The 22,344-nt window shown below is 49.2% G+C and overlaps 1 protein-coding gene across 1 annotated transcript in view; it reads left to right on the top strand.

Moving 5' to 3' along the window:
* The window catches only part of LOC125306527 (vacuolar protein sorting-associated protein 13B-like), a 341,904-nt gene that overhangs the window by 14,068 nt on the left and 305,492 nt on the right, over positions 1 to 22,344 (top strand). The window contains 4 exon segments of the mRNA XM_048261942.1: positions 11,881 to 12,001; positions 18,981 to 19,148; positions 20,442 to 20,623; positions 21,490 to 21,664. Coding sequence (XP_048117899.1) covers positions 11,881 to 12,001; positions 18,981 to 19,148; positions 20,442 to 20,623; positions 21,490 to 21,664 — 646 coding nt within the window.

Here is a 22,344-nt window from a genome sequence, read left to right as displayed (position 1 = left end):
TGTTGGGGCCGGCCTGTTCTGGTGTGTTGTTGAAATGGAAATGGGCTCCACTTGCTGGGGGGCGCGCTGGAGCGAGATGTGTGTTTGCTTTTATCCGTCCCAGCAGCAGAGCTCTGTGATGTGCGCCTAAGAAGGGAAGAATGCAGTGGGAATAATTGCTCGACATGTCACTCTTCGTGGTGGTGGGGGGTGGATGGAGAGGGAGAGAGAGAGAGGGAGGGAGGGATGGAGAGAGAAAGAAAGAGAGAGAGGGAGAAAAAAGGGATTGCTAAAGCATATGGTTAGCTGAAAAGATAATAAACATTGTAGGCTTGGAGAAGTGTATCGCCTGCTTGAGATTTAACACATTGCTTCTTCAAGTGACCGGCATGATAAGAACGTACATGTGTTATAATTACATTGTAATTGCTTAAATCTTTTGCTAAACTTTGAGACGCTTATAATTTCCAGCTGACAGTGAGTTGGGTGTTCAGCAGAGGCGGGAAGCAAACCCTGGCGTCTCCTTGTGTGAGCCCCCCGCCCCCCGCTCCTGCCCCCTGGCCTTAACACTGGAGATGAATCATCCAGCGGTTATTAAATGCAGGACAGTAGTCATGCCAACCCCTGTTGTGCCGACGGAAAAGGCTACTCTACTTCAAAGATGGATGTGTTTGTGCGGTAGCTGAAGACGTGTTAGTCAAGGTGGCCTATCAGGTGTTTGGCTCCTGGCCTTTGAATGTTGACTGCTACCTCTTTAGAACTTACTTACTGAGAGATGTTTCTGGAAAGATAATCATCAGTACTTTAAAACTGGCAGCACTTCCGTACACACTTCTCTTTCCTCACTCGTATGACTGAGTCTCCTGAGTCTGGAGAGCTTTTCAACACCAGCCTGCCTTTCGAGAGGTGTAGTTGACAACAGCATTATGAAAGAGGCTGAGAGGATGGATATTTACATGGCTTAAAGTTCTCAGGCGTGGACAAAGCTGTTCAAGTAAAAAAATAGAAAATATTTTTGTCATTTTTTTTTAAAACTTTAACAGCTTTGTTTTGTTTTGTATTTATTTATCCGGGAAGGTCCCATTGAGATACAATATCACTTCTGCCTGACAGTCCTGGTTAGTGGCTTAGAACATTTTTTGACACAGACCTTTTTCTTGTGTTGTGTCCTGGGCTTAAGACTGGCATCATGTTCATTGTTCCCCTCATACTGGAGAGAGGCCCTCTCCTCTCAAGGAGTGCTCACACTTCACAGAGACCCTCTTACTGTAAACCTCATGTCATGTCATCCCTATAGCCCCCACGCACGGTCAGGTAATTGCTCGCGTCTGATCCAGGTAGATCCCTCTTTGTTTACAGTTGCGGCGTAACTACAGGGCGGTCGCCGAGGAACTCACGGAATCTCCGGCAAAACAGCAGCTGCAACTCCCATGTGCAATTAAGATGTCAAAATAGCTGCAGCGTCCCGCCGTTGCAGAGCGCGACTCCAGCCACCGCCGCACGTATCTGCGCCTGTCCGTCACAGCGCTGGACGAGTGTGGACGTCGGAGGAGGAGGGTGGTGGGGGTTGTTGTCACACATGCACCAAACTCTCAGCCCCCACACACACGCAAACACACGCGAGTGCCGAAGAAAGATGGCGTCTGTCAGTCATCAGTGGCTTCTGTGCGTCAGTGTGGGTATGACTGAGAAGACCTCAGGTTGACGGATGAGTTCAGCACGGAGCTGGGGGGGAAACCCAAACGAGATTACGGTTGGTTTGGACTGCGTCGTGGGCGTCAACTTTGACGTGGTGGAGAGATGACATGAACACCTGTTCTGTGCCGCGAAAATCCAAAGCGTCGATCTTGTGCATTAAAATTCATGTCTAACCACCTCTCCCATTTTAAGCCATACTGCGAATGTGTCCTCCAGTGTTTCAGGGAACACATTACTGAGGCCTTAAAAGGCACACAGATGCGTCAGGCTCACTTCCCGCTCAGGAACGCTAAACGCTAGCGTATTAGAAATTAATGAGTGGTTCCTATTAAAGGCTGTGGTTTTGGATACGAGTTTTGAATTTTCCCCCCTGTCCACTGATTGTTTGTGTGTGTGTGTGTGTGTGTGTGTGTGTGTGTGTGGGACTGACTGGCAGGCAGGCAGACAGACAGACAGTGTGGATTGCTTTATTGTAACACATTGCAGTTATTAGCAGGAGGGGGGGATGGAGGCTGTGCCAGGCTAGTCCAAATGCTTCACATGTTTGGGCTGAGGTTGCGGTTAGCTGATGGAGACATCTGAAGAGCTGGAGCCACTCTGTTCTAAATCAGGAACTCTCTTTCTTTTTATTTTCTCTCTCCTCTGTCGTCTTTTCATTCTCTCTCTTGCGTTCTCTTCCTCTAGTTCTTTCTTTTCTTTTTCATTCTTTTACTCATCCTCCACTCACCCCCCCCTCCTCCTCCCTCTCTCTCTCCCTCTCACTATGCCTTTTCTCACACTGTTTGCACGTATTCTTAAATAATGTTTCCTCTCTCTTTTCTCTCTACTCCCGCACCCTCTTTCTTCTCCTCTTTTTTTGGAGGATGTGCTTACTCGCTGCCTCAGTGCTAGTCATAAACCTCACTGCCACTGTCTAGTCAGTGTAAGTGATGAGTAACAAGGATGTTTTCCACTTAAAGGAAACGCATAATCCACTGAGCTAGTGTGTTACTCTATTATATGCTGTAATGTTATTTCTGTCCATTCTCCCACTCGCCCACTAGCTCACTAAATCCCTAAGAATGTAATACGAGAACACTATAGATTTTTTTGTCTCCTGTATTTGATGTCTCGTTGTCCGTTTTTGTTTAGAGTGTTCGAGGTGTTTGGACTGGTCCAGTGGCAGTAGTGCCTTGTTGTTGTTTGTAGCGAGAGTATGAGAAAGCTTTCCTCTGTTTAGCGTTTAGCGCAGTGTAGGGGCAAAGCACATTTAGCAAAGAGGGATTTTCTGCATGAATACCTTAAATATCAGATTTATCCCCCAAGCCCGATTTATAGCGCATTATTCACATTTTAAGGCTCTAGCAGCTACTGTACCGTAAACACAAGAGAGCTTTCTTGTGGTTTTGCACTCCAGACCGAATGTGGAAAAAAAAGAGACCTAATTGTTGTGTTGCTCCTTTTTCTTGTGGAGGGGGGCTGCCTTAATTGTTTTGCAAGCCCGCGTTTGATCCTCGGAGAGTCACGTAATAAACAGCCGCAAGAAAGGACCTTAACGAGACGGGAAGATGAGGACGATGAGCAGACGCTCCGCTCGTTAAACGCATCCCCAGTCGCAGCAGCACAGGAGAGTTCAGGACGAGTGCTCTTCTGGATAGTGGGGCTGTGCTCTGGCCTCTTCGGGCTGCTGCAGGATGGCTCTTCTGGATAGTGGGGCTGTGCTCTGGCCTCTTCGGGCTGCTGCAGAATGCCCCATTCCAGCGCCCTGTGTGCCCGAAAAATAGCTGCAACCGATTACCTCTCTGCAGGTCAACCTGTCTCCCAAAAAAGGGCCTTTTGTTTTCCTTGCTCAGAGGCTCTATACAAAAAAGGCCTGAAAAATGAGGAGGGGTATAGAGCCTTAGCTCACAGCCTGCCGGTGCACAACCTGACTCCCTGTTTGTTTTTGCTGTTATTCTGGGCTTGTTTGAGGCAGATATTAAACATACCAAGGTTGACTTGGGCACAGCAACGGCTGTCTTGGCAGTGCGGGCTGCCTATGACATCAGCGCTGCCGTAGCGGTGCCTTCCGAGGCTCTCAGCGTGGAAATAGTTTAGTAATTATGCAGCGTTCTGGCACCGGCGACTTGTCCCTTTTATGAACACGTTTTTATTTCTGGCTCCTGAAAGAAGCACATGCTTGGAAAATTAACCAACTGCTTTCATTGTAACATTATGCAGGGCTAAAATGTGCTTAGTAACACATTTGGTATCGCCGGGCTCATAAACAACTCTGGTTTCAGAATGATAACAGAGGAAGCTGCTGGCTCAGACACTTTGTTGTGGCTGAGCGAATATTTTTTGGTGCGAGAGCTGTTTTGAGAGATGTCTGTTCTAAAAAATGAAGCCTGGTATAAAACAACAAACAGAACTCCTCTGGCCGAGCCCAGCTGGGTGGATGTTTAGTGAAGTTTTTTCGAACGTGAGTGATGTTTGAAATTCAGGGTGCCTTGTTTATCTGAGCCGTAAACACAAACACGCTCAGCATTCGCTGAGTGTTTAGTTATGCTGCAGTGTGTGGTTTTCATTAAAGCAATTAGGCTTGGAGCGTATTTTTATAGAAGCTTTATAATTGTATGCTATTTATGTATTTTAAATTGGCTCGATCGGTTCGCATCTTTCATGTTTCTCTCTCAAACCAAACCAAGTCGCTGAATGACAAATCTGGATTGAACGTGGGTTGAATTTTTCTTTAGCATGAAAGTTCTGTTTAGTATGATGGTCTGTCAGCTCAGCAGCCTCACGTCAAACTCTGTGACCTTCGGCTACTGCGGTAAGAGTCCCTCCTCAGGCTGACCACTTTTGTGGCATCGTGTTGAATTGCAGTCGAAATTGAAGTGTCACTTTCTCCAACGACAATAAAAGCAACGTGTACTAAACGTCTCCGCGTCTTTTCGAGCGCTGCTGATGTGGAGCTCCAGGCAACGAGGACTTGTCGATTCCCGATGCACGGCTCCACTTGATCAAGGCAGAGCTTGTGGGCAGAGTCTTGCCTCTGAGGCGAGCATGCAGAGCACTCAGGGCCTGTTACAGAGTCATGTTGGAGTTTAGGAGTGACCACATAGCGCATCAAAATGCAGCCATGCATTTGAATAACCACACAGGGCCTGTGCTGTGAGCAAGTGGTTGCATACACACTAGCATACCTTTTCTGTTTATTTCAGCACCACTGTTGTTGTTTTTTTTTTTTTGCAATGCTTCTCTATATGGAAACATGGCTTCCACACAGAAAAGGACTTTGTTGGTTTCTTTATTCATGTCTTATTCATGACGAGGTAAAATGAGCGTAAAAAAAAAATAACGGTGCAGCTTCCCATATTTGCAACACTTCGGCGAGGCTCACAGCGCAATTTCTCAGGCCGCCCATTTTTCATCCACCCAACACCAGTGGTTGCCCCGGCAGCGCCACTATCCCAGGCCTCTCGCGAACAAAACACATTTCTATGTAACGAGCTCCTTTTCATTGAGATGATTAATCAGCCGGCCCTCGAGGCTAATAGTCCGGCGCACTCACCGGAGTCGGATTCGGCTTTTTAATCCCCGGCGATTCGCCACGGATTCCTCAGCTGCATTTCTCTGATAGTGGAGTCAGCTCTTTTACGGCCTCCTGTACTGGGATCCAGCAGGCGCGGCGTTGGCGGCCATGTTTTCTTGAATGACTCCGTTAAAGCTCTGGGATTGGAGGAGGAGGAGAGGGGAAAGCAGCAGGGCCTTTAATCACAGGCCCATGGCTTTCTCAGCATCGGTTACACGTTCATTAAAAAGACATTATGGACTCATTCTTCTTATGCATCTGACGTGCACTCTCTTAGGTGTGAGTGGGTGGTGATTTGAGGCAGTTGTGTTGAGCTTGTAAGTTCTTCACAGAGCAGCTCTAATTTCCTTGTTTATTTCTTCCTCTCTGTCCGTTTCACATGCCTGTACCCCACACACACACACACTCTCTCTCACACACACACACACACACACACACACACACACACACACACACACACACCTTGTCTGTCATGTTCTATTACACATTCTCCGTTCTCTCTTCTTCCTCCAGTCCTTTTTGTATCACTTGTTCTCTCCCTCTCTCTCTCCATCTCTCCCTCTCTCTCTCTCCCTCTGCCTCTGTGCCAGCTGGAATCCATTCCATCAGATGGGTGTCATCCCTTTTTTAGAAAAAAAACAACAATGTGCTGGTTGATTACTGTGTGCGGTGCGTTGGCGGCTTGAGTGTTGATATGAGGAGGGATGAGGGCAGCCCCAGACAGATTCCTCACCCCTCTGCAGCAGGTCACTCTGCACCCACACACCCCCAATACTCAACCACACACACACAGACACTCATACACACACAAACACACACACACACACATACACACACATACACACACACATACACAACACCCCCACAACGCCCCAAGCCCCATGACGACCAGGGAATGCAGACAGCACAGTTCTATGAGGTTCTGGAAGTTGATAAAAATTAGTTCTTGGTTCTCGCCTTCCACAGCTGGACCTGGCTCAACTTCACGTTAGTTCCAGCACAACCATCCTTGTCTCTGGCTTGAGATTTGGTCGCTGTCCATCTCCCCTGGAAACTCAATGCCCCCCCCTGCACTGGGGTTGCAGCCCTGCCCCTGTATGGCTGTGCACTGATGGAGGGGTGACGTGGTCAAGGACTGGCTTCTCGCTCACTAAACTGAGTGCCTTCTCCCAGGAGGAGGAAAGCCCTGGGCGGGGCAGGAGTGAAGCGGGAGGTGCTGGTGAAGGGGTCTTTGTGTGTGTGTGTGTGTGTGTGTGTGTGTGTGTGTGTGTGTGAGACCCAGCGGGGGAGTCTGATGGAGATAAGAGTGAGTCGGGTTCCCTCCGTTTGTTTTTCCATACCAGCGGCGTTGCAACCAGCCATGACACCCCCACCCCCCCTCATCCACCACCCCCCTCCTGATGGGAGTGTCTCTTGGTGTGTGTGTGTGTGTGTGTGTGTGTGTGTTGGGGGAAGGGGTGAGTGTTGATGTCATTCTGAGTTCACTAGGTGAAAAAGTAACAGAAACAGGCCGTGACACTCACCCACTGCCTGGTTTGAGCGTCTCCAACCAGGCAAACTCCATGCGGTACCAGTGTTGGAGAAAGTTCACAGAAGCATGTTTCTCAGCCAGTGCCTGTTGATTTGATTTATGCCATTGACGTGAACAGCACTGACAAATTCTCTGGGTAGGATTTAGCCATGATGTCCAAATGAAGTACAGACGTGATTTATTCTGCTTTATCAAAATATACCTGGCACATTCCCTAACAAAAATAAGTCATCCCGGGAGCGTTAGTCTTTCAAACATCCAAGGCTTGTGTCTAACAACACACTGTTGTACTCAGAGCCAATCTATGGACATGATAAACAGCACTATCTTTGCCCAGCTAAAGTGTCCAGGCCACGTGCCAAGTCTATCTACACTCATTCGTTTTTCCCTCACTGAAAACAAACCCTGCTCTGTTATTTTGTCTGCCCTAACTTCATTCCCGCTGCTTAGATTTGCTTGTTATAGTGACGTCAGTTCGAGTCCTGTGTATCTTGCCTAATCAGGGAACAATTTTTTTTTTGCGGCACTATTATTTGGAGGGGGCGGGTGGGGGCGGGGTAGTGGGTCGGGGGTATCGAGAGCAGTGTGCTTTCTATCATTGTGTTTACACAGCAAGCCTCCCTTAGCCCCTGTGTTTGGAGAGGGAGGGAGGGGGTAAGTGTGTGAGTGTGTGTGAGTGTGTGTGAGTGTGTTTGAGTGTGTGTGTGAGTGTGTGTGTGTGAGTGTGTGTGAGTGTGTGTGAGTGTGTGTGAGAGTGTGTGTGTGTGAGAGTGTGTGTGTGAGTGAGTGTGTGTGGGTCACACTTCAGGGTTTACCGTCCAGACAAGGCTGCCATGCTGCCTATCAGCGAGCCAGACGTGTGTGTGTGTGTGTGTGTGTGTGTGTGTATGTGTGTGAGGATGGGGGGGGTGTTGGGTGTCAGGGGGCCGCACACCTCACCTTCCTGTGCCCCCTAACCCCTCCATCGGTGCCCACTTACCCTCTGAGTAGGGGGTCTCCCCTTGGCTGTCACTCACTAGTCTGGCTATGACAGAGGACAGGGGTCTGGGCAGAGAGTAAGAGGGGGCGGGAGGAGAGAGGGTCACCACTTCACTTCATTCCTCTCCTCCTCTGTCTCTGTCTGCTCTCAGTCCTCCCTACCCTGGTTCTCTCACTCTTTCTCTGTGTGTCTGTCTGCCTGTTGGACAGTTAATTTGTTTGCCACCCTGATTAACATTCTTCTGTCTGATTCTCTCTCTCTCTCTCTCTCTCTCTCTCTCTCTCTCTCTCTCTGCCTCCATGCCCTGTGTTGTACCATGGCCCAGATCACTTTACCCCACACCCTCTCTCCCCACCCCACCCTTCCTAACCCCCAGCAGCTGAGAGCTGGGAATGCCTGCATCTGTCCCAAGGCTTTCCCCCAGAAATGCACACACATATATATACACACACACACACACACACACACACACACAACCCCTCCCTCCTGTGAAACACCACAAACAAGCCAGACTGGTCTCCCCAGTCAGCCCGAAGTCTGAGTTAGAACTGCTTCAGCAGCACCCTTGCTGAACCTGCAGGGGCTTGAAGCTACAGCAGCATGAGCACCCTCGTTGAACCCGCGGGCGTCTGCAGCTAGAGCGGCTCCCATAGCCTGGCTGAACCTGCGGGCTGTGGAACCGGTGGTCTTGGATGGACATGTGTGCTGAAGATGTGTTGATATGCATGATTGATGATAGAGATGACTGAGTGGAGATGAGTTGTACAATCGAGAGTGCGAGAGAAAAACAACGCCACACCAACACCCCTTCCCAGAAACAGTACTTTGTATACAAGCGTTGGACTCTTTCAACAAGAACCAATCAAATCCTACCCCCCACCACACCCCTCCATCAGAAGAAGAGGGACTGGAAAATGAGGTGTTAGCAATCAGCAATAATCTATTTCTTATTATTGCCCCGAGCTCATAATTTGGCTCTGATGAGATTATTTATTATTCCTGGGCGCTGTGTTTACCAAGGCGAGTGGAAAAGCTAAGTGGAGTGGGGCCATACGGGCATCCAGACCCGACCCACGGTGGCATAAATATTTTGCCTGGGTGCTTTTGTTGCCTGTTTTGGCGTAGGTCTGTTTACGTTAGCACGCCGGGTAAGAACTCTGTATCTTCAAGAGCAACCACCTCCTTCAATTATGCGAGGCACGTTTAAAATGTAATCTTCATCAGCCGCAAGCGGAGAGCTCATTACCGTACTCCGTCAAACTGAGTGGAGAGAGAAAGAAAGAGAGAGAGAGAGAAATAAAGAGATACAGAGGTAGATAAAGATACACACTTAGAATAAGGGAAGCAAAGAAAGACAAGTAGGGTGACAGATGGGAAAGTGTGGCAGTTGGGGCCTACTGACTGTGATTTCGTTTCAGCAAAGGGGCTGTGATAGTGTAGTGGCTAAGGAGCTGGGCTAGCATGCAGTAGTGTAGTGGTTAAGGAGCTGGGCTAGCATGCAGTAGTAGTGTAGTGGCTAAGGAGCTGGGCTAGCATGCAGTAGTAGTGTAGTGGCTAAGGAGCTGGGCTAGCATGCAGTAGTGTAGTGGCTAAGGAGCTGGGCTAGCATGCAGAAGTAGTGTAGTGGCTAAGGAGTTGGGCTAGCATGCAGTAGCCTGAAAAATTGTGGGTTCAATTCCTGGCTTCCACCGTTGTGCCCTTGAGCAAGGCACTTAACCCCCAGTGGCTCTGGGGAGAATGGCCCTTGTAATATAATTGAGTAAAATAAATATAAGTCAATTTGGGTAAAAGTTAAATGAATGTAAATGTAGCACCATCATTACAAACCCAGAGTTAGTAGGACTCACAGAGCTCGACATACCAGCTCATCCCCGCTGACCTCTACACACACGCAACGGAGCCCTCTGACCTCTTAACACAGATCAGGCCAAGCCTGCCGTGCCTGTCAACACATTCCTACCCTGGACACCAATCAGGCCTGTTCTTTCCTCAGTGTTACCAGTCTTACCCAAAGCAGCTTCCAGCACTGATAAGGCCTAGATAGTGCATGATAATGGTACAGTAAAGGAGCTGCAGTCTTCTGCCTTTCTCCTCCTCTGAGCAGCCAACGCGCTTTACTGAGGAATCCCTCACATTCACCCGTTCACACACACACTGATAGCGAAGGCTGCTATGCAAGGCTCCAACCTGGGAGTTTCGGGTGCAGTGTACTGCTCAAGGACACCTCGACAGGGTCAGGAGGAGCTGGTGGTTGACCGGTTCCTGACTGGCTCCTCTACTTCCTTAGCCACTGCCCACCAGGCCCACCATGATGGGCCTAGAAAGAGTGGGTGCTGCTCTGGAATCTAACATGTGACCTCAGTATTGTTCGTTCCTTGTTCTCTCGGTGCAGCTAGAGAACATAGTGACCATCAGACGCCTCTATGGACGTCCAGCGGTCTTTTCAGGTCTTCATTAGGATGTTTGAATTTTATGGCAGCCAAGGAGCAGGCAAGGGGGAGGGGCAGGGGCAGGGACGTTGACATGGCCAGATAAGACGAAATGATTGAAGTGTTTCCATGACTTCTTCTTGTTGACTTCTCTCTCAAGGTTCTGACCGGATTCTCTGCCTTAAAACAGTTTGTCATTATTCTGACCTTTGCCCCCGTTGGCCATGTGTCTGTGCCAACCCGAGTAAGGCGTAATGGTCACTTTTATTGCCCTAATGGGCTGTTGGTGAGTGGGCCAATGATGGTCTGACCCTGGCTCTGGCCATTACCATTTATCCTGCACTCGGTGTGTCCTGTGTCCTTATCCTTAACAGGGCCTGGAAACAGAGCTGTAAACAGATCACTTGTTAAATGAGTAAGCCACCTTCTGATGGTGTGTGTGTGTGTGTGTGTGTGTGTGTGTGTGTGTAGGGGTGCATGCTGGGCTAATCAAAGTTAAGGGCTGCAGTCTACACCCCCCTCCCCTAAGCGCCACCCAGGCCAGTGGAGTGTGGGCACTGGGTTTCCTCAAGGCTCTAATTGTTTTTGTTGCACCTCATCTTGTGGCCGTTGGGCTCTTTTATGGAGGGGCACTCGCCTTGGCCAGCCAATAAATAACTGCAGTCCGCCCGCCCTGTGTTTACTCTAGGGGCTTTTCTCCTGGGAGTGTGGGGGGTGGGGGGGTGGGGTGGGGTTCCCTCCCCATTCCTACCTCTGCCATTCCCACCTCTGCCATTCCCACATTCCGGTGCATGACTGAGTGCCACTGACATGAGGGGGGATGAAGAGAGGAAGAGAGAGGGAGAACAAGAAAGATGGATGGATAAGTAGAGAATGAAAGATAGGGAGAGGGGCTTAGAGAAAGAGTAAGTGATGAGGAGTGATTGAGACAGCGAGAGAAGAGAGAGAGAGAGAGAGAGAGAGAGAGAGAGAGTAAGAGAGACTAGAGACAGACTGAGAGCTGGAGAAAGGGATAGAGAGAGCGAGACAGGGAGTGTGAGTGAGTGAGAGAGAACAGACAGACAGACAGAGATAGATAGAGAGAGAGAGATAGATAGATAGAGAGAGAGTCCTGTGCTGTTTTTCATCCTTGAGGTGGGGTTTATTTGTGCAGCCCAGGAGGTGGTTGTAAAAGCGCAGCGGACTCCCTCAGTGGTGCGTGACCTGGACCTCTGTCTGTTGGCTCTCTCTCCTCATTTTGTCTCAAAGCCCCCTGCCCTCCCTCCCTCTCCCCTCCTCCTCCCTCTCCCCCTCCCTCCCCTCCCCTCCCTCTCCTCCCTCCTCTCCTCTCCTCTCCTCTCCTCTCCTCTCTCCCTCTCCTCTCCTCTCCTCTCCTCTCCTCTCCTCTCCTCTCCTCCCCTCTCCTCTCCTGCTCTCTGCCCCATCACTCGTGCCCAATGGAATGTGGAGATGCTTTCCATTTTCTTGGCTGTGATTTAACAGAGGTGGCTAATTGTAGAGAGTGAGCACAACCCCCACTCTGCCTTCTCTGATTATGTAAAAGCTCGTTATAAATGTGATACTCAACACCCACAAGCAGTGGTGTCATTTTATTATTATTAGCATTCTACAGCCGTCCTCCAACAGTATCGCTCTACATCGTTTCATCTTTTTGATCTTCTCCTCTAATCGCTACCTTCTCTCTCCCTTTTCTTTGATTTGCTCTCTGCAGGATGACCATGAGAGCTGTGGCTCGAGCTCGACCAGTCGCAGCGCCTCCGACAGCTCCAAGTCCCTGGCCAAACCGCGGCGGGTGCAGCAGGCCGCCCCTACAGACCCAGACCTTCCCCCAGGTGAGTGACGAGACCTCCATGGCCACCCCGACGCCCTGCCTTCCCCCCCACACAACACCCCCATGGCCTGGGCTGAGGTGTTTGGGAGGGGGAAGGTGTGTGTGTGTGTGTGTGTGTGTGTGTGTGTGTGTGGCGAGGGCCATATATCAGCGGGTGGTGTAGTGTGCCTTATCAGCAAGGCCACTTGACCCCATGCCTGGACAAGGATTCCTTGCTTTCCTCTCTCTTCTCCTTTCCTCTCTCCTTTTCTCTCTTCTTTCCTCTCCTCCCTTTTCTCCTCTCTTCTCCTCTCTCTTCCCTCTGGTGTAGAACAGCACTAGCATATCCTGTTGAGGTTCATTAAGCACTGTACAGCGTGGTGGAAATGTTCTGCTCTGCCCAACGCACTGTGCAGACCTTTGCACCTCTTTGTCCTTGCTGAGTGCGCTTGGCTCTGCTCCAATCAAAGTGTGTGTGGCGATAATCTCTTTTGCTTTGAGTGGCAGGATGACAATCTCTGTGTGTGTGTGTGTGTGTCTGTGTCTGTGTCCAGGGGCTTCTCAGAAGGACCCCACACTGGTCTCTGTCCCTCATTGCTGCTGATTTATGGCGTGTGTGTGTCTGAACAGAGTCCAGTCCGTGGTCTTAACACCAGTGGAGCGTCCAAGCCACAGCCGCTGCTGCACTCCTGCTATATGTCACTCATCAGACATAAGCACGCCCTACTATGACCTATAAGAGTCTCAAAAATGGGGTGTATATGAGGCGGTGTGGCGGCTTTCAGGATATCGGACGATCTTGACCTTACAGGCTGGATTGTGATAGCCTCATAGCGCTTGCGCTGTGTGTATCGAGAATGTTCTTGTTTGTGTACCTATGAAGGAGAGAGGTAGGAGGTGGGAGTGGGTGGATGAGGGAGGAGGGAGGAGGAGGAGGAGGAGGGAGGAGAGAGAGAGAGAGAGGGAGAGAGAGAGAGGGAGAGAGGAGAGAGAGAGAGAGAGAGAGAGAGAGAGAGAGAGAGAGAGAGAGAGAGAGAGGGAGAGGGAGAGGGAGAGGGAGGGAGAGGGAGAGGAGAGAGAGAGAGAGAGAGAGAGAGAGAGAGAGAGAGAGAGAGAGAGAGAGAGAGAGAGAGGAGAGGAGAGGGAGGGAGGAGGAGGAGGAGGGAGGAGGGAGAGAGAGAGAGGAGAGAGAGAGAGAGAGAGAGAGAGAGAGAGAGAGGAGAGGAGAGAGAGGGAGAGGGAGAGGGAGAGGGAGAGGGAGAGGGAGAGGGAGAGGGAGAGAGGAGAGGAGAGGAGAGAGGGAAGAGAGAGAGCTGGAAGAAAAAAAGAGGAACCACTGAAAGAGGAAGAAAGTGAGACCGCAAACAACCAGGAGGTGTTTCCTCAACTGTTGTGTCCCTGGCGGAGAGTGCAGTGGTGGTGGGGGCCTCTCAAGGCCCCCTATGAACCCTGGGGCTCGTGCCCAGGGAGGATCCTCTTCCTCGGCTGCGGGGAGATAGCATCAGCCCCCCAGCTGTGAAAGCAGGGGATCTGCCCTGCACCCCATCTCCCACCCCCTCCAGGCGTCCTGGGGGACCCTACTCCTGCTGGCCTTGTCAGGCACAGCCGGGCTGGGATGCACTGGGTTGGGCCGGCCTGGGCCCCGGTTGCTCTGTTACCCAGCTTGCGGTGGTGAACTCGGGGTAACCTCTGCTCCGCTGTGTGGTCATCAGGCTCACACTCTTGGAGATCAGGACGCCCCCTAATCCCGTCCCTCCTCTCCTCTCCTGTCCTGTCCTCTCCTCCCCTCTCCCTCCTCTGCACTGGCTAATGCAAACAAAAACACACAAGCCACTGGAGCGGTTTATTTCCCTCACTACCCCCTCCGCTCTCATCACTCACATGGCACTCAATTAATTGTGCAGAAATGCTGATCACTCAGCCAGTGAATGTCTTTCAGTCATTCTCTTGATCATGTTCAATCTGAAAGAGGGGAGAAAGGTTTTGTGCACATACATTTTGTTTTTTGTTGTGTACGGTTTCAGTGCAACAATGGTCAAATGGAAAATGTTTAGTACGATGGTTAATTCCAGTAATTATAATTCCATATGAATTGTTATTACTCTATGCCAGCTCAGGATTGCCCGAATCACTGTAAAGTTGATTAAATAAAAGACAGAGAGCAGGAGGAAACAGGATTGGGCAGAGTGATGTCCAAACGTTCCTCTTTTTTGGATGTATATGTCCATGTTCCCTCTCTTTCCTCTCCTCTCCTCTCCTTTCCACTTTGTAGTCTCTCGCAAACCCTTCGGAGGCATTGCCGTGCTTTCTTCTGTGTGTTTTTGAGCGAAAGCTCTTCAGCGAGTCTCGCTCGGCCGAGTCCCTCGGGGCCCCCTGACTGTGATGTTGTTTTGAGTCTCGTGCCGTCTCGTCTCGTCTCGTCACGTCACCCACCCATGGCTGTGGGCGGCCTGTGGCCCGTCTCTCCACCCGTCATAAGGCGTGCCCACACCCCTCTTCACCACACAGCTGCCCACCAAGCTCCGCCCATGGCGCATCCTCAAGTCATCCACACACACACACACACACACACACACACACACACACACACACACCACAGTCACGTGATCCACACGTCATCAACTCAAACACACAGTTTGACTCATATATATACACACTGTACACACACTCTCTCTTCCCTCTCTTTCTCTTTCTCTTTCTCTTACACACACACACACACACACACACACACACACACACACACACACACACACACACACACACACACACATACACACACACATACACACACACACACACACACACACACACACACACACACATATATACACACACACACACATACACATACCCATACCCATTTTTCAAGCTCCTCACTGGAGAGAGGCAGATGGGATTAAGGTCCAGATATTTTTTGATGCTTTTGTTTTGATGCATTATTATTTTTCGGATGCTCAGTCTCTGACCACAGGCTTTCTGAGAGTGTCTGAAGAGGCCGTCCGCTTGCGGTCAGTGCCATGCATCTGCAGTCTGTTGAACTGACCCCACCGATGACCTGCTAGGATCGCTCCTCTCTGCCTCTTCTTCTCCCTCTTTCTCTCTCTCTCTGTGTCTGTCTTTCGGCCTTCTGTTTTTTCTCTTTTTTCTTTAACACACACATTCCCCCTGTTTTCTTTCCTTTTCATTCACTCCCTCTGTCTTCCTCCCTCTTGGATTCTCTCTCTCTACCTCTCCCTCTCTGTCTCCCTCTCACTCACTCTCTCTTTCTGTTTCTCTGTTGCACCAAAATTACAGCATCCACCATGTATTCTCTGGTAAAATAACTATTCCTAGGCATTCAGCGCCCAGAATAGTTTTGTGACTCTCTGTTTTTTGCAGTTTTGGTGACCTCCTCTGGCATTTCCTCTTGGGGTCTCCGGTCCCTGTGCAAATGGGACATTTAGCTCTGGCAGTTAAACTTAAATATCATGGCAGTGCACACTGCAAATGAAAGACACACACACACACACACACACACACTTGCATGTGCTCTTAACGATGTGCTGTAAACACAGCTACTGTCTTGTGGGGTTTTGTCTGTGGATGCCTGTGATGGAAGTTTATTCTGTCACTGTTATTTTTTAGCAATCTACTGCCACTGGTCAAAATGCCCTCAAACTTAGATTTCACATCCCTTACTTTTGTATTTTATTCTTTGACTGAATTAAAGGCATTCAGTGTATAAATTAGCATTTGTGGCGTCTGGTGTATGGAACAATTGCTTTGGCAATACAAGTGTCATTTTTCATGCCAACAAAGCACCATTTGAATTGAATTGAATTGACTTGACTGGTTGGGCTTTCTGGTCAGGTTAAGGATAGAGACTGGTCCGTGCTTGTCAGGTTATTGATGGAGGGTGATGTGTGCCATATTGGATGAGGATAGAGACCGGTCTGAATACTATCCCCCTCCGTGCGGAGCAGGAGTGTAGTGACCCGTGCTTGGCTGACCACTCAGAGTGGTCCCTGGTAAGACTCTCTGAACTGTGAAATGGAAAAAAAAGGGGCAGATTGTAAACCTCTAATCTGCAGTTAAATCTGAGGGAGTGGCATGGCTCTGATGAGAGCGGCGCGCTCGACGCATTATATCAACAGCTGAGCACTGGGTCCTGAGCGATATGCTAAACAACAGCAGCTCAGTCAGAAGATATGCTAAGCAACAGCAGCTCAGTCAGAAGATATGCTAAACAACAGCAGCTCAGTCAGAAGATATGCTAAACAACAGCAGCTCAGTCAGACGATATGCTAAAGAACACCAGCTCAGTCAGACGATTTGCTGAAGAACACCAGCTCAGCCAGAGTGCCAGACAATATGCTAAAGAACACCAGCTCAATCAGACGATATGCTAAAGAACACCAGCTCAATCAGACGATATGCTAAAGAACACCAGCTCAGCCATCTGGAAAGCTTTGACTTTGTATCACTTAATAATTGCTCTTGGAAGACAAATAAAATATTTGTCAGAGGTCTAAAATGGAGCTTTTATAATTCTGTATATTATACAGTCAGCTTTTGAAAGTAGCTGTGCTTTAAAAAAAAAAAAAGAGAGCAACAACCTTAAAACGAGATCTATTTGTGGGCGCTTTATAAACAGACGCCACACAGACAAGCACACTGTATATTACCCAGTGCATCCGTCTTGCTGAAAAGACTTGTCACTCTTCTTGTTTCCTAATAATTGGCAGCGCTAATAGCTGCTAATACCTTCCGTCAATAGGAAAAAGGAGAACACTGGGCGGTATAGGGTTTCTTTCCTGAATTGCACTGAGGAGACTCTGGGCCCTGGCCTGTGCGGTGATCGCATAAAGAGGTTGGTTTTTCCAGTCATTTTATGGTCGAGGAGATTTAAGTGGGCCTCATCCCGACGGGCCCAGTCACAGGTGCTGGCTGTGTCAACTGTTTATTGAAGCGGCACGCTGCGCAGCGACTAGTCGAGAGAGAGAGAGAGAGAGCGAGCGAGCGAGTGAGTGAGGTGAGGAGAGGGAAGAATGAAAGACAAGAGAGAGGAAGGAGAGGGTGAGTCAGGGAAAGAATGAGAGAGAGAGAGATTGAGAGTGAGTGAGAAAAAAGGAGAGGGAGAGTGTGTGCGTGCTTGAGAGAGAGAGAGAGAGGAAAAGAGAGTGAGTGAGAGAGTGGACACACAGGTCTTGTGTTGGTCCTGGGTAAATTGGATCCAGAGAGGTGATCGGCGGGGGGCGAAGCGTCACTTTGAGGCCCCTCTGCAGGTGCGCCATGCAGGCCCTCAGAGTGACCCTAACACCCTGCTCAGAAACACACACACACAGACACACAGACACAGATACACACACACACACACACACCCTGGGGCGGTGTTCACTGTAACCTTGTGTACAATCTGTCTTCCTCTGTCCCTGTGGTGTGAGAGGAAATGATGTGACATCACGGGTCAGAAGAGTGGCGTTGAGTTGCTCTGATATCCTGGCTCGGCAGGCGGGCCTCTGGAGAGCCATCTCACAGATCATGTAAATGGTTAGACACAGCGTCACCTCCACAAATATGTGTGTCCATGTGTCTGCGTTTGCGTGTGTGTGTGTTTGAGCGTGTGCTTGCATGTGTGTTTGTGTGTGTGTGTGTGCGTCTGGCCACTGGTGTCCTGAGTCCCCATTCAGCTGATACTTCCTAACCTCGGAATAGGTTTTCTCACTCCTGTCATAAAACCTCCACTTCCATCGCTGAAGTATCTCTTATTTGTCTTCCAAGAGCAGTTATTATGGGGTAGAGGCTTTCCAGATGTCCGAGTGGCCAGTTACTAAGTTTAATTTCACCATTACTCACTCCGCACGCAACGCAGGACAGACACAGGGACTGGGGATTGGACATTTCACGACGTCGGAGAATTAGGGGAAAAAAAAAAAAAGCAAAACTATGGCCTAAGTGGGTTTAGGATTCTTTTTCTTATTCAGTGATACATCACAGGTCGCGTTAATTGTCGTTTGTGTCACTGTCTCGAGGAGGCTTGTACTTGCAGGAAGACAAACATTTGGGTTGGAAAACAAGGAAAAAGCATTAAACTTTTATACGTTTAACTCTGAGTTGCTGTGTTTAACAGTACAAGAGAGGAATGAATAATGTCATTGGGGCTGTGGTTAAGAGGATTTATTGCTGTATATTTTCATATTTTATGGTCGAAACTCCCCTGTCTGTAATATTTTAAGTTCTTTCGTACTTTGTTGAGTAATGACCTTACCATGTATGTTTTTCCTCACGAGCTTCTGTTTCCCTGCGTTGGTGTGCTGTTAGGAGTGACTGGTAACACTGCAAGATAGCTCCCCAAGCACCGCTGAAACCCAACCTTGCTCACAGTATGCACACACACACACACACACACACACACACACACACACACACACACACTCACTCTCTCTCGCTCTCTCTCTGATTCTCTTTATTTCTTGTTACTTACTTTCTCTCTCTCTCTCTCTCTCTTTTTCCTCCTGCAATCCCTCTCTCACCTTCTCTTGTGTTCCTGATGTTCCGTGTCTCTGCTCCAGTGCTTGGGCTTTTCCACTCTTTACTCTGTTTTTCTCTGTGCCGTTGAAAGACCAACTTGACTTGCCTGCAATGCCAGCTCGTCACATAGTCCAGACAAAGACAAAGGGCGTGTGTGTGTGTGTGTGTGAGTGTGATTGTGTGTGTGTGTGTGAGTGTGTGTGTTTCTGACAGCAACAGGAATACTCTAAAGAGGTGTAATAGATTATCATGACTGCATGTTGCCGATGGCATTTTGTTTTAGCATTTGCGGCTTTCAACCCCAGAATTACCGTAATATTGAACGAATGTTGCACTACAAGTCAAATTCTTTGTTGGTCATGACTCAGAGTGGTCACAGCATTGCATGTTGTCCTTACATGCCACAAGGACACAAAATGTGGCCAGTTTCTCATTGTGTTGGATATAATGTTGATACATATTATCTCTCTCTGTCTCTGTCTCTTCCTCAGGATATGTACAGAGCCTGATCAGGCGGGTGGCCAACAACGTCAACATTGTGGTGAATAACCTCATCCTGAAATACGTGGAGGACGACATTGTGCTGTCCGTCAACATCACCTCAGCGGAGTGCTACACTGTAGATGAGATGTGGGACAGGGCCTTCATGGACATCGCTGGTGGGTCTTCCACATTCCTGTCACAGCCATTCTCTCTCTCTCTCTCTCTGTGTGTGTGCGTGTGTGTGTGTGTGTGTGACATGGGATACATAATCAGTTTTGCCCTCCAAATGTTCTTTATTTTTTATTTTTTAGATTTTAGAACTTATTGTCACTGCATAAGAAAAATACTAATACAACGACATGTAGGTGTATATCTTATAACAGGACAAATTGTGCTTTTGATGCAACATTTGCACATTATATGAATGTAGTATGCGGTTGCCTGGATACAGTATAAAGGGTGCCAAATGTAAATAGCTTTGCAACATTCCATAGATGATGACCAGTAGTCTATTTCACTGTTGAGACATTGTCTGTTCGCAAGTCCTTTGCGTGATGAGCTCCAGTCTTCAGATTAGGCTTAGCCAAGTATAGGCTCGGCTATGGCTGGACAGTATATAAAGACGGAAATAACACTCCATAGCATTCCATAGACGTTGTCTAGTAGCCTATTCCTGTGGATCATGCCAATATGATGAGTTAAACTGGCCAACAGTGACGTATCACATCAATAGTAATAGGAATAGCCCAGGTGATGAAATTTATAGAGCATACTTTCAGGACGTTGGCAATGGCGACAATAAGCAACAATAGCAGCAGCAGTCGCTTGTAAAGGTGGCTGCCTTTGAACTCCGTGCTGAAAACAGCCACGGATGATATCCCGGAAAGCTACATCAAAGGAGATGTCGATTTACGGGCCGTTGTATTTATAACATCTGAATGGGTTGGAAATGTCTATGGACAGATGAGTGTAATAATTGGCCCTGGGATTGAGCTGTGGGGAAGCTCTCCATTTCCTGTGTCAACACTCTGCCTGCCTGTCTGTGTGGGAAATGAATCCGGCAGCACTTGTGTGGTGGAGCCCAAATGGACTTCTATGTGTGGGATCGCCTGTCCCAGAGCAGTTGCTTTCCGTCTCGATGAAAGCCTGTGGGTAGAAACACACCAGTTAAATAAAGTCTCCATATCTCAATGGGCCCTAATTTAAATGGTGGACAAACTGCAAAGTCTTTCAACAAGCAAAATCCTTGTTCATGAGAACATATCGTGCGGCATGTTGGAGCATGATGTTAATTTAGCAAATCGATTTGTACCTTTACTTTTAAATGAGCTTTAGTTAGACTTAAGACTTAGCACCTAATAACCCATCATTAAATGAGGGCCCTACACCTGTCACTCTCTCTTAAGCACTCCTCTTCTTTGCTCGTCCTTTGCTCATTGTCTGATGGTCTTTGTCCTTCTTCTGTCCAGCCCCTGATCTGGTTCTGAGGAAGGTGATTAATTTCTCGGACTGCACGGTGTGTCTGGACAAGAGGAACGCCAGCGGGAAGATCGAGTTCTACCAGGACCCGCTGCTCTACAAGTGCTCCTTCCGAACACGCCTGCACTTCACCTACGACAACATCAACTCCAAGATACCGGCCGTCATCAAAGTGAGCCTCCCGCCGCAAGCACTCGTCCCTTGCTCCCTAGCTCACTCGCTCCATACTTCCATCTCTCTCTCCATCTCTCCATCTTTCTCTCCATCTCTCCCTCTCTGCCCTGCCTCTCTTCCACTTCTCTACTCTTGCACTTTCATGCTTTTTCTTGTGTGCTCTTTTTCTCCTCTCTCTTCTCTCTTCATTTTCCCTTTCTCTCTCTCTCTCTCTCTCTCTCTCTCTGCACATCTCTCTCTCTCTCTCTCTCTCTCTCTCTCTCTCTCTCTCTCTGCCTCTCTCCGCCCAGTCTATGTGGCCTGGCTCTTGTTTACATCATAGAGTGGTGAGGGGGTTGGGAGCTCGCTGGTGTTAATAACTTCATTTCTGTCGGCACTGTCTTAATACTTCACACATGGAGGGCGGGCGGGCGGGTGGAAGAGGGGACACGTCGGTGCTGCTTCTTTCACAGCCAAGTGCCTCCGTCACCGGTAGCCGGATGGCCAGGGCTGCAGACCGCCGCCTGCTACCGATCCTCATCCCAGAGAGGCTGTAGGATCCTCGTGTCAGGGTCCTCTGTTTGTGGGAAGAGCTGAAATGGACGCAATAAGATGAAACATTTGAGACATCTCAGTAATGTGTCTGGACGTTGTTTGGGCTGCCACTGTGGTTTTTGGTTTGGGCCATCGGGGAGGGGGTGATTCACATTTATGGATGCTGACTGACGGTTCTGTGTTGGTGTGTGTGTGTGTGTCTGTTTGATTGTGTGCGTGTGTATGTGTGTGCATGTGTGTCTGCCTCTGTGTATTTGGGCGTGTGTGTGTGTGTGTGTGTGTGTGTGTGTGTGTGTGTGTGTGTGTGTGTGTGTGTCTTTATCCATACAGATCCAGACCATGGTGGAGAGCCTGAAGCTGTCCATGACTGACCAGCAGCTGCCCATGTTCATCCGCGTCATGGAGCTGGCCTTGGCACTGTACTACGGCGAGATCGGCACCAACAAGGAGGCGGACGGCGACGATGGAGCGGGCAGTGCCAGGGAGGTGGTGGTCAGCATCCCAGGTGAGGACAACAGGTCGTCAAACTCAACTAACCTACCAGGTCATCAAAGGCATCCGACTGATGGGTCAGCAAACTGAGCCTTTGGTCAAACTAAAGGAGCTCACAGCAAAGATGGGCCCTCAGTTGACCTCAAATGCTTAATTGTTTCCTCATTGAAGAAGGATGCTCTTTCTTGGTCTGAAGAGAAATGTTTTTAGGTTTGTTCATATTCTGGATATTTTTAGCGGTAGGTTTTTTTTTTTGCCCGCTACTTGACTCGTGAGTGTGTGTGTGTGTGTGTGTGTGTGTGTGTGTGTGTGTGAGGCCTGCCTGTGTGTTTGTTTGTGGAGCACAGCAGCGGGACTTACCCCCCCCCCCCCCCCCCCCCGTCAGTGACTCATGGTCTCTGCCCCCACTCCCTGCGCTCAGTGTGTGCTTCTCCACATCAGTGCACAGGGACGGTCACTGTTAGGGAACGCCACATTGAACATCAGTTTGACCGTGGCGTGTTCTCCATGTCCTTCCTCGAAAACGCGACGCGACGCGACGCGACGCGACGCGACGCGACGCACGCCCTTGCGACGTTACAATACACACTCACAGACACACAGACACACAGACACATGTGCATATGGACACAAACACAAAAGCTCACCCGGTCAAGCAGCGGGCAGAATAACTGGACACAGACTGTCGTTGTC

This window comes from Alosa alosa, chromosome 13 (genome assembly GCF_017589495.1).
Source record: "Alosa alosa isolate M-15738 ecotype Scorff River chromosome 13, AALO_Geno_1.1, whole genome shotgun sequence".
In the NCBI taxonomy this organism is placed as follows: Eukaryota; Metazoa; Chordata; class Actinopteri; order Clupeiformes; family Clupeidae; genus Alosa; species Alosa alosa.
Note: the sequence above shows the minus strand (reverse complement) of the source record. Positions and strands in the feature narration are given on the sequence as shown.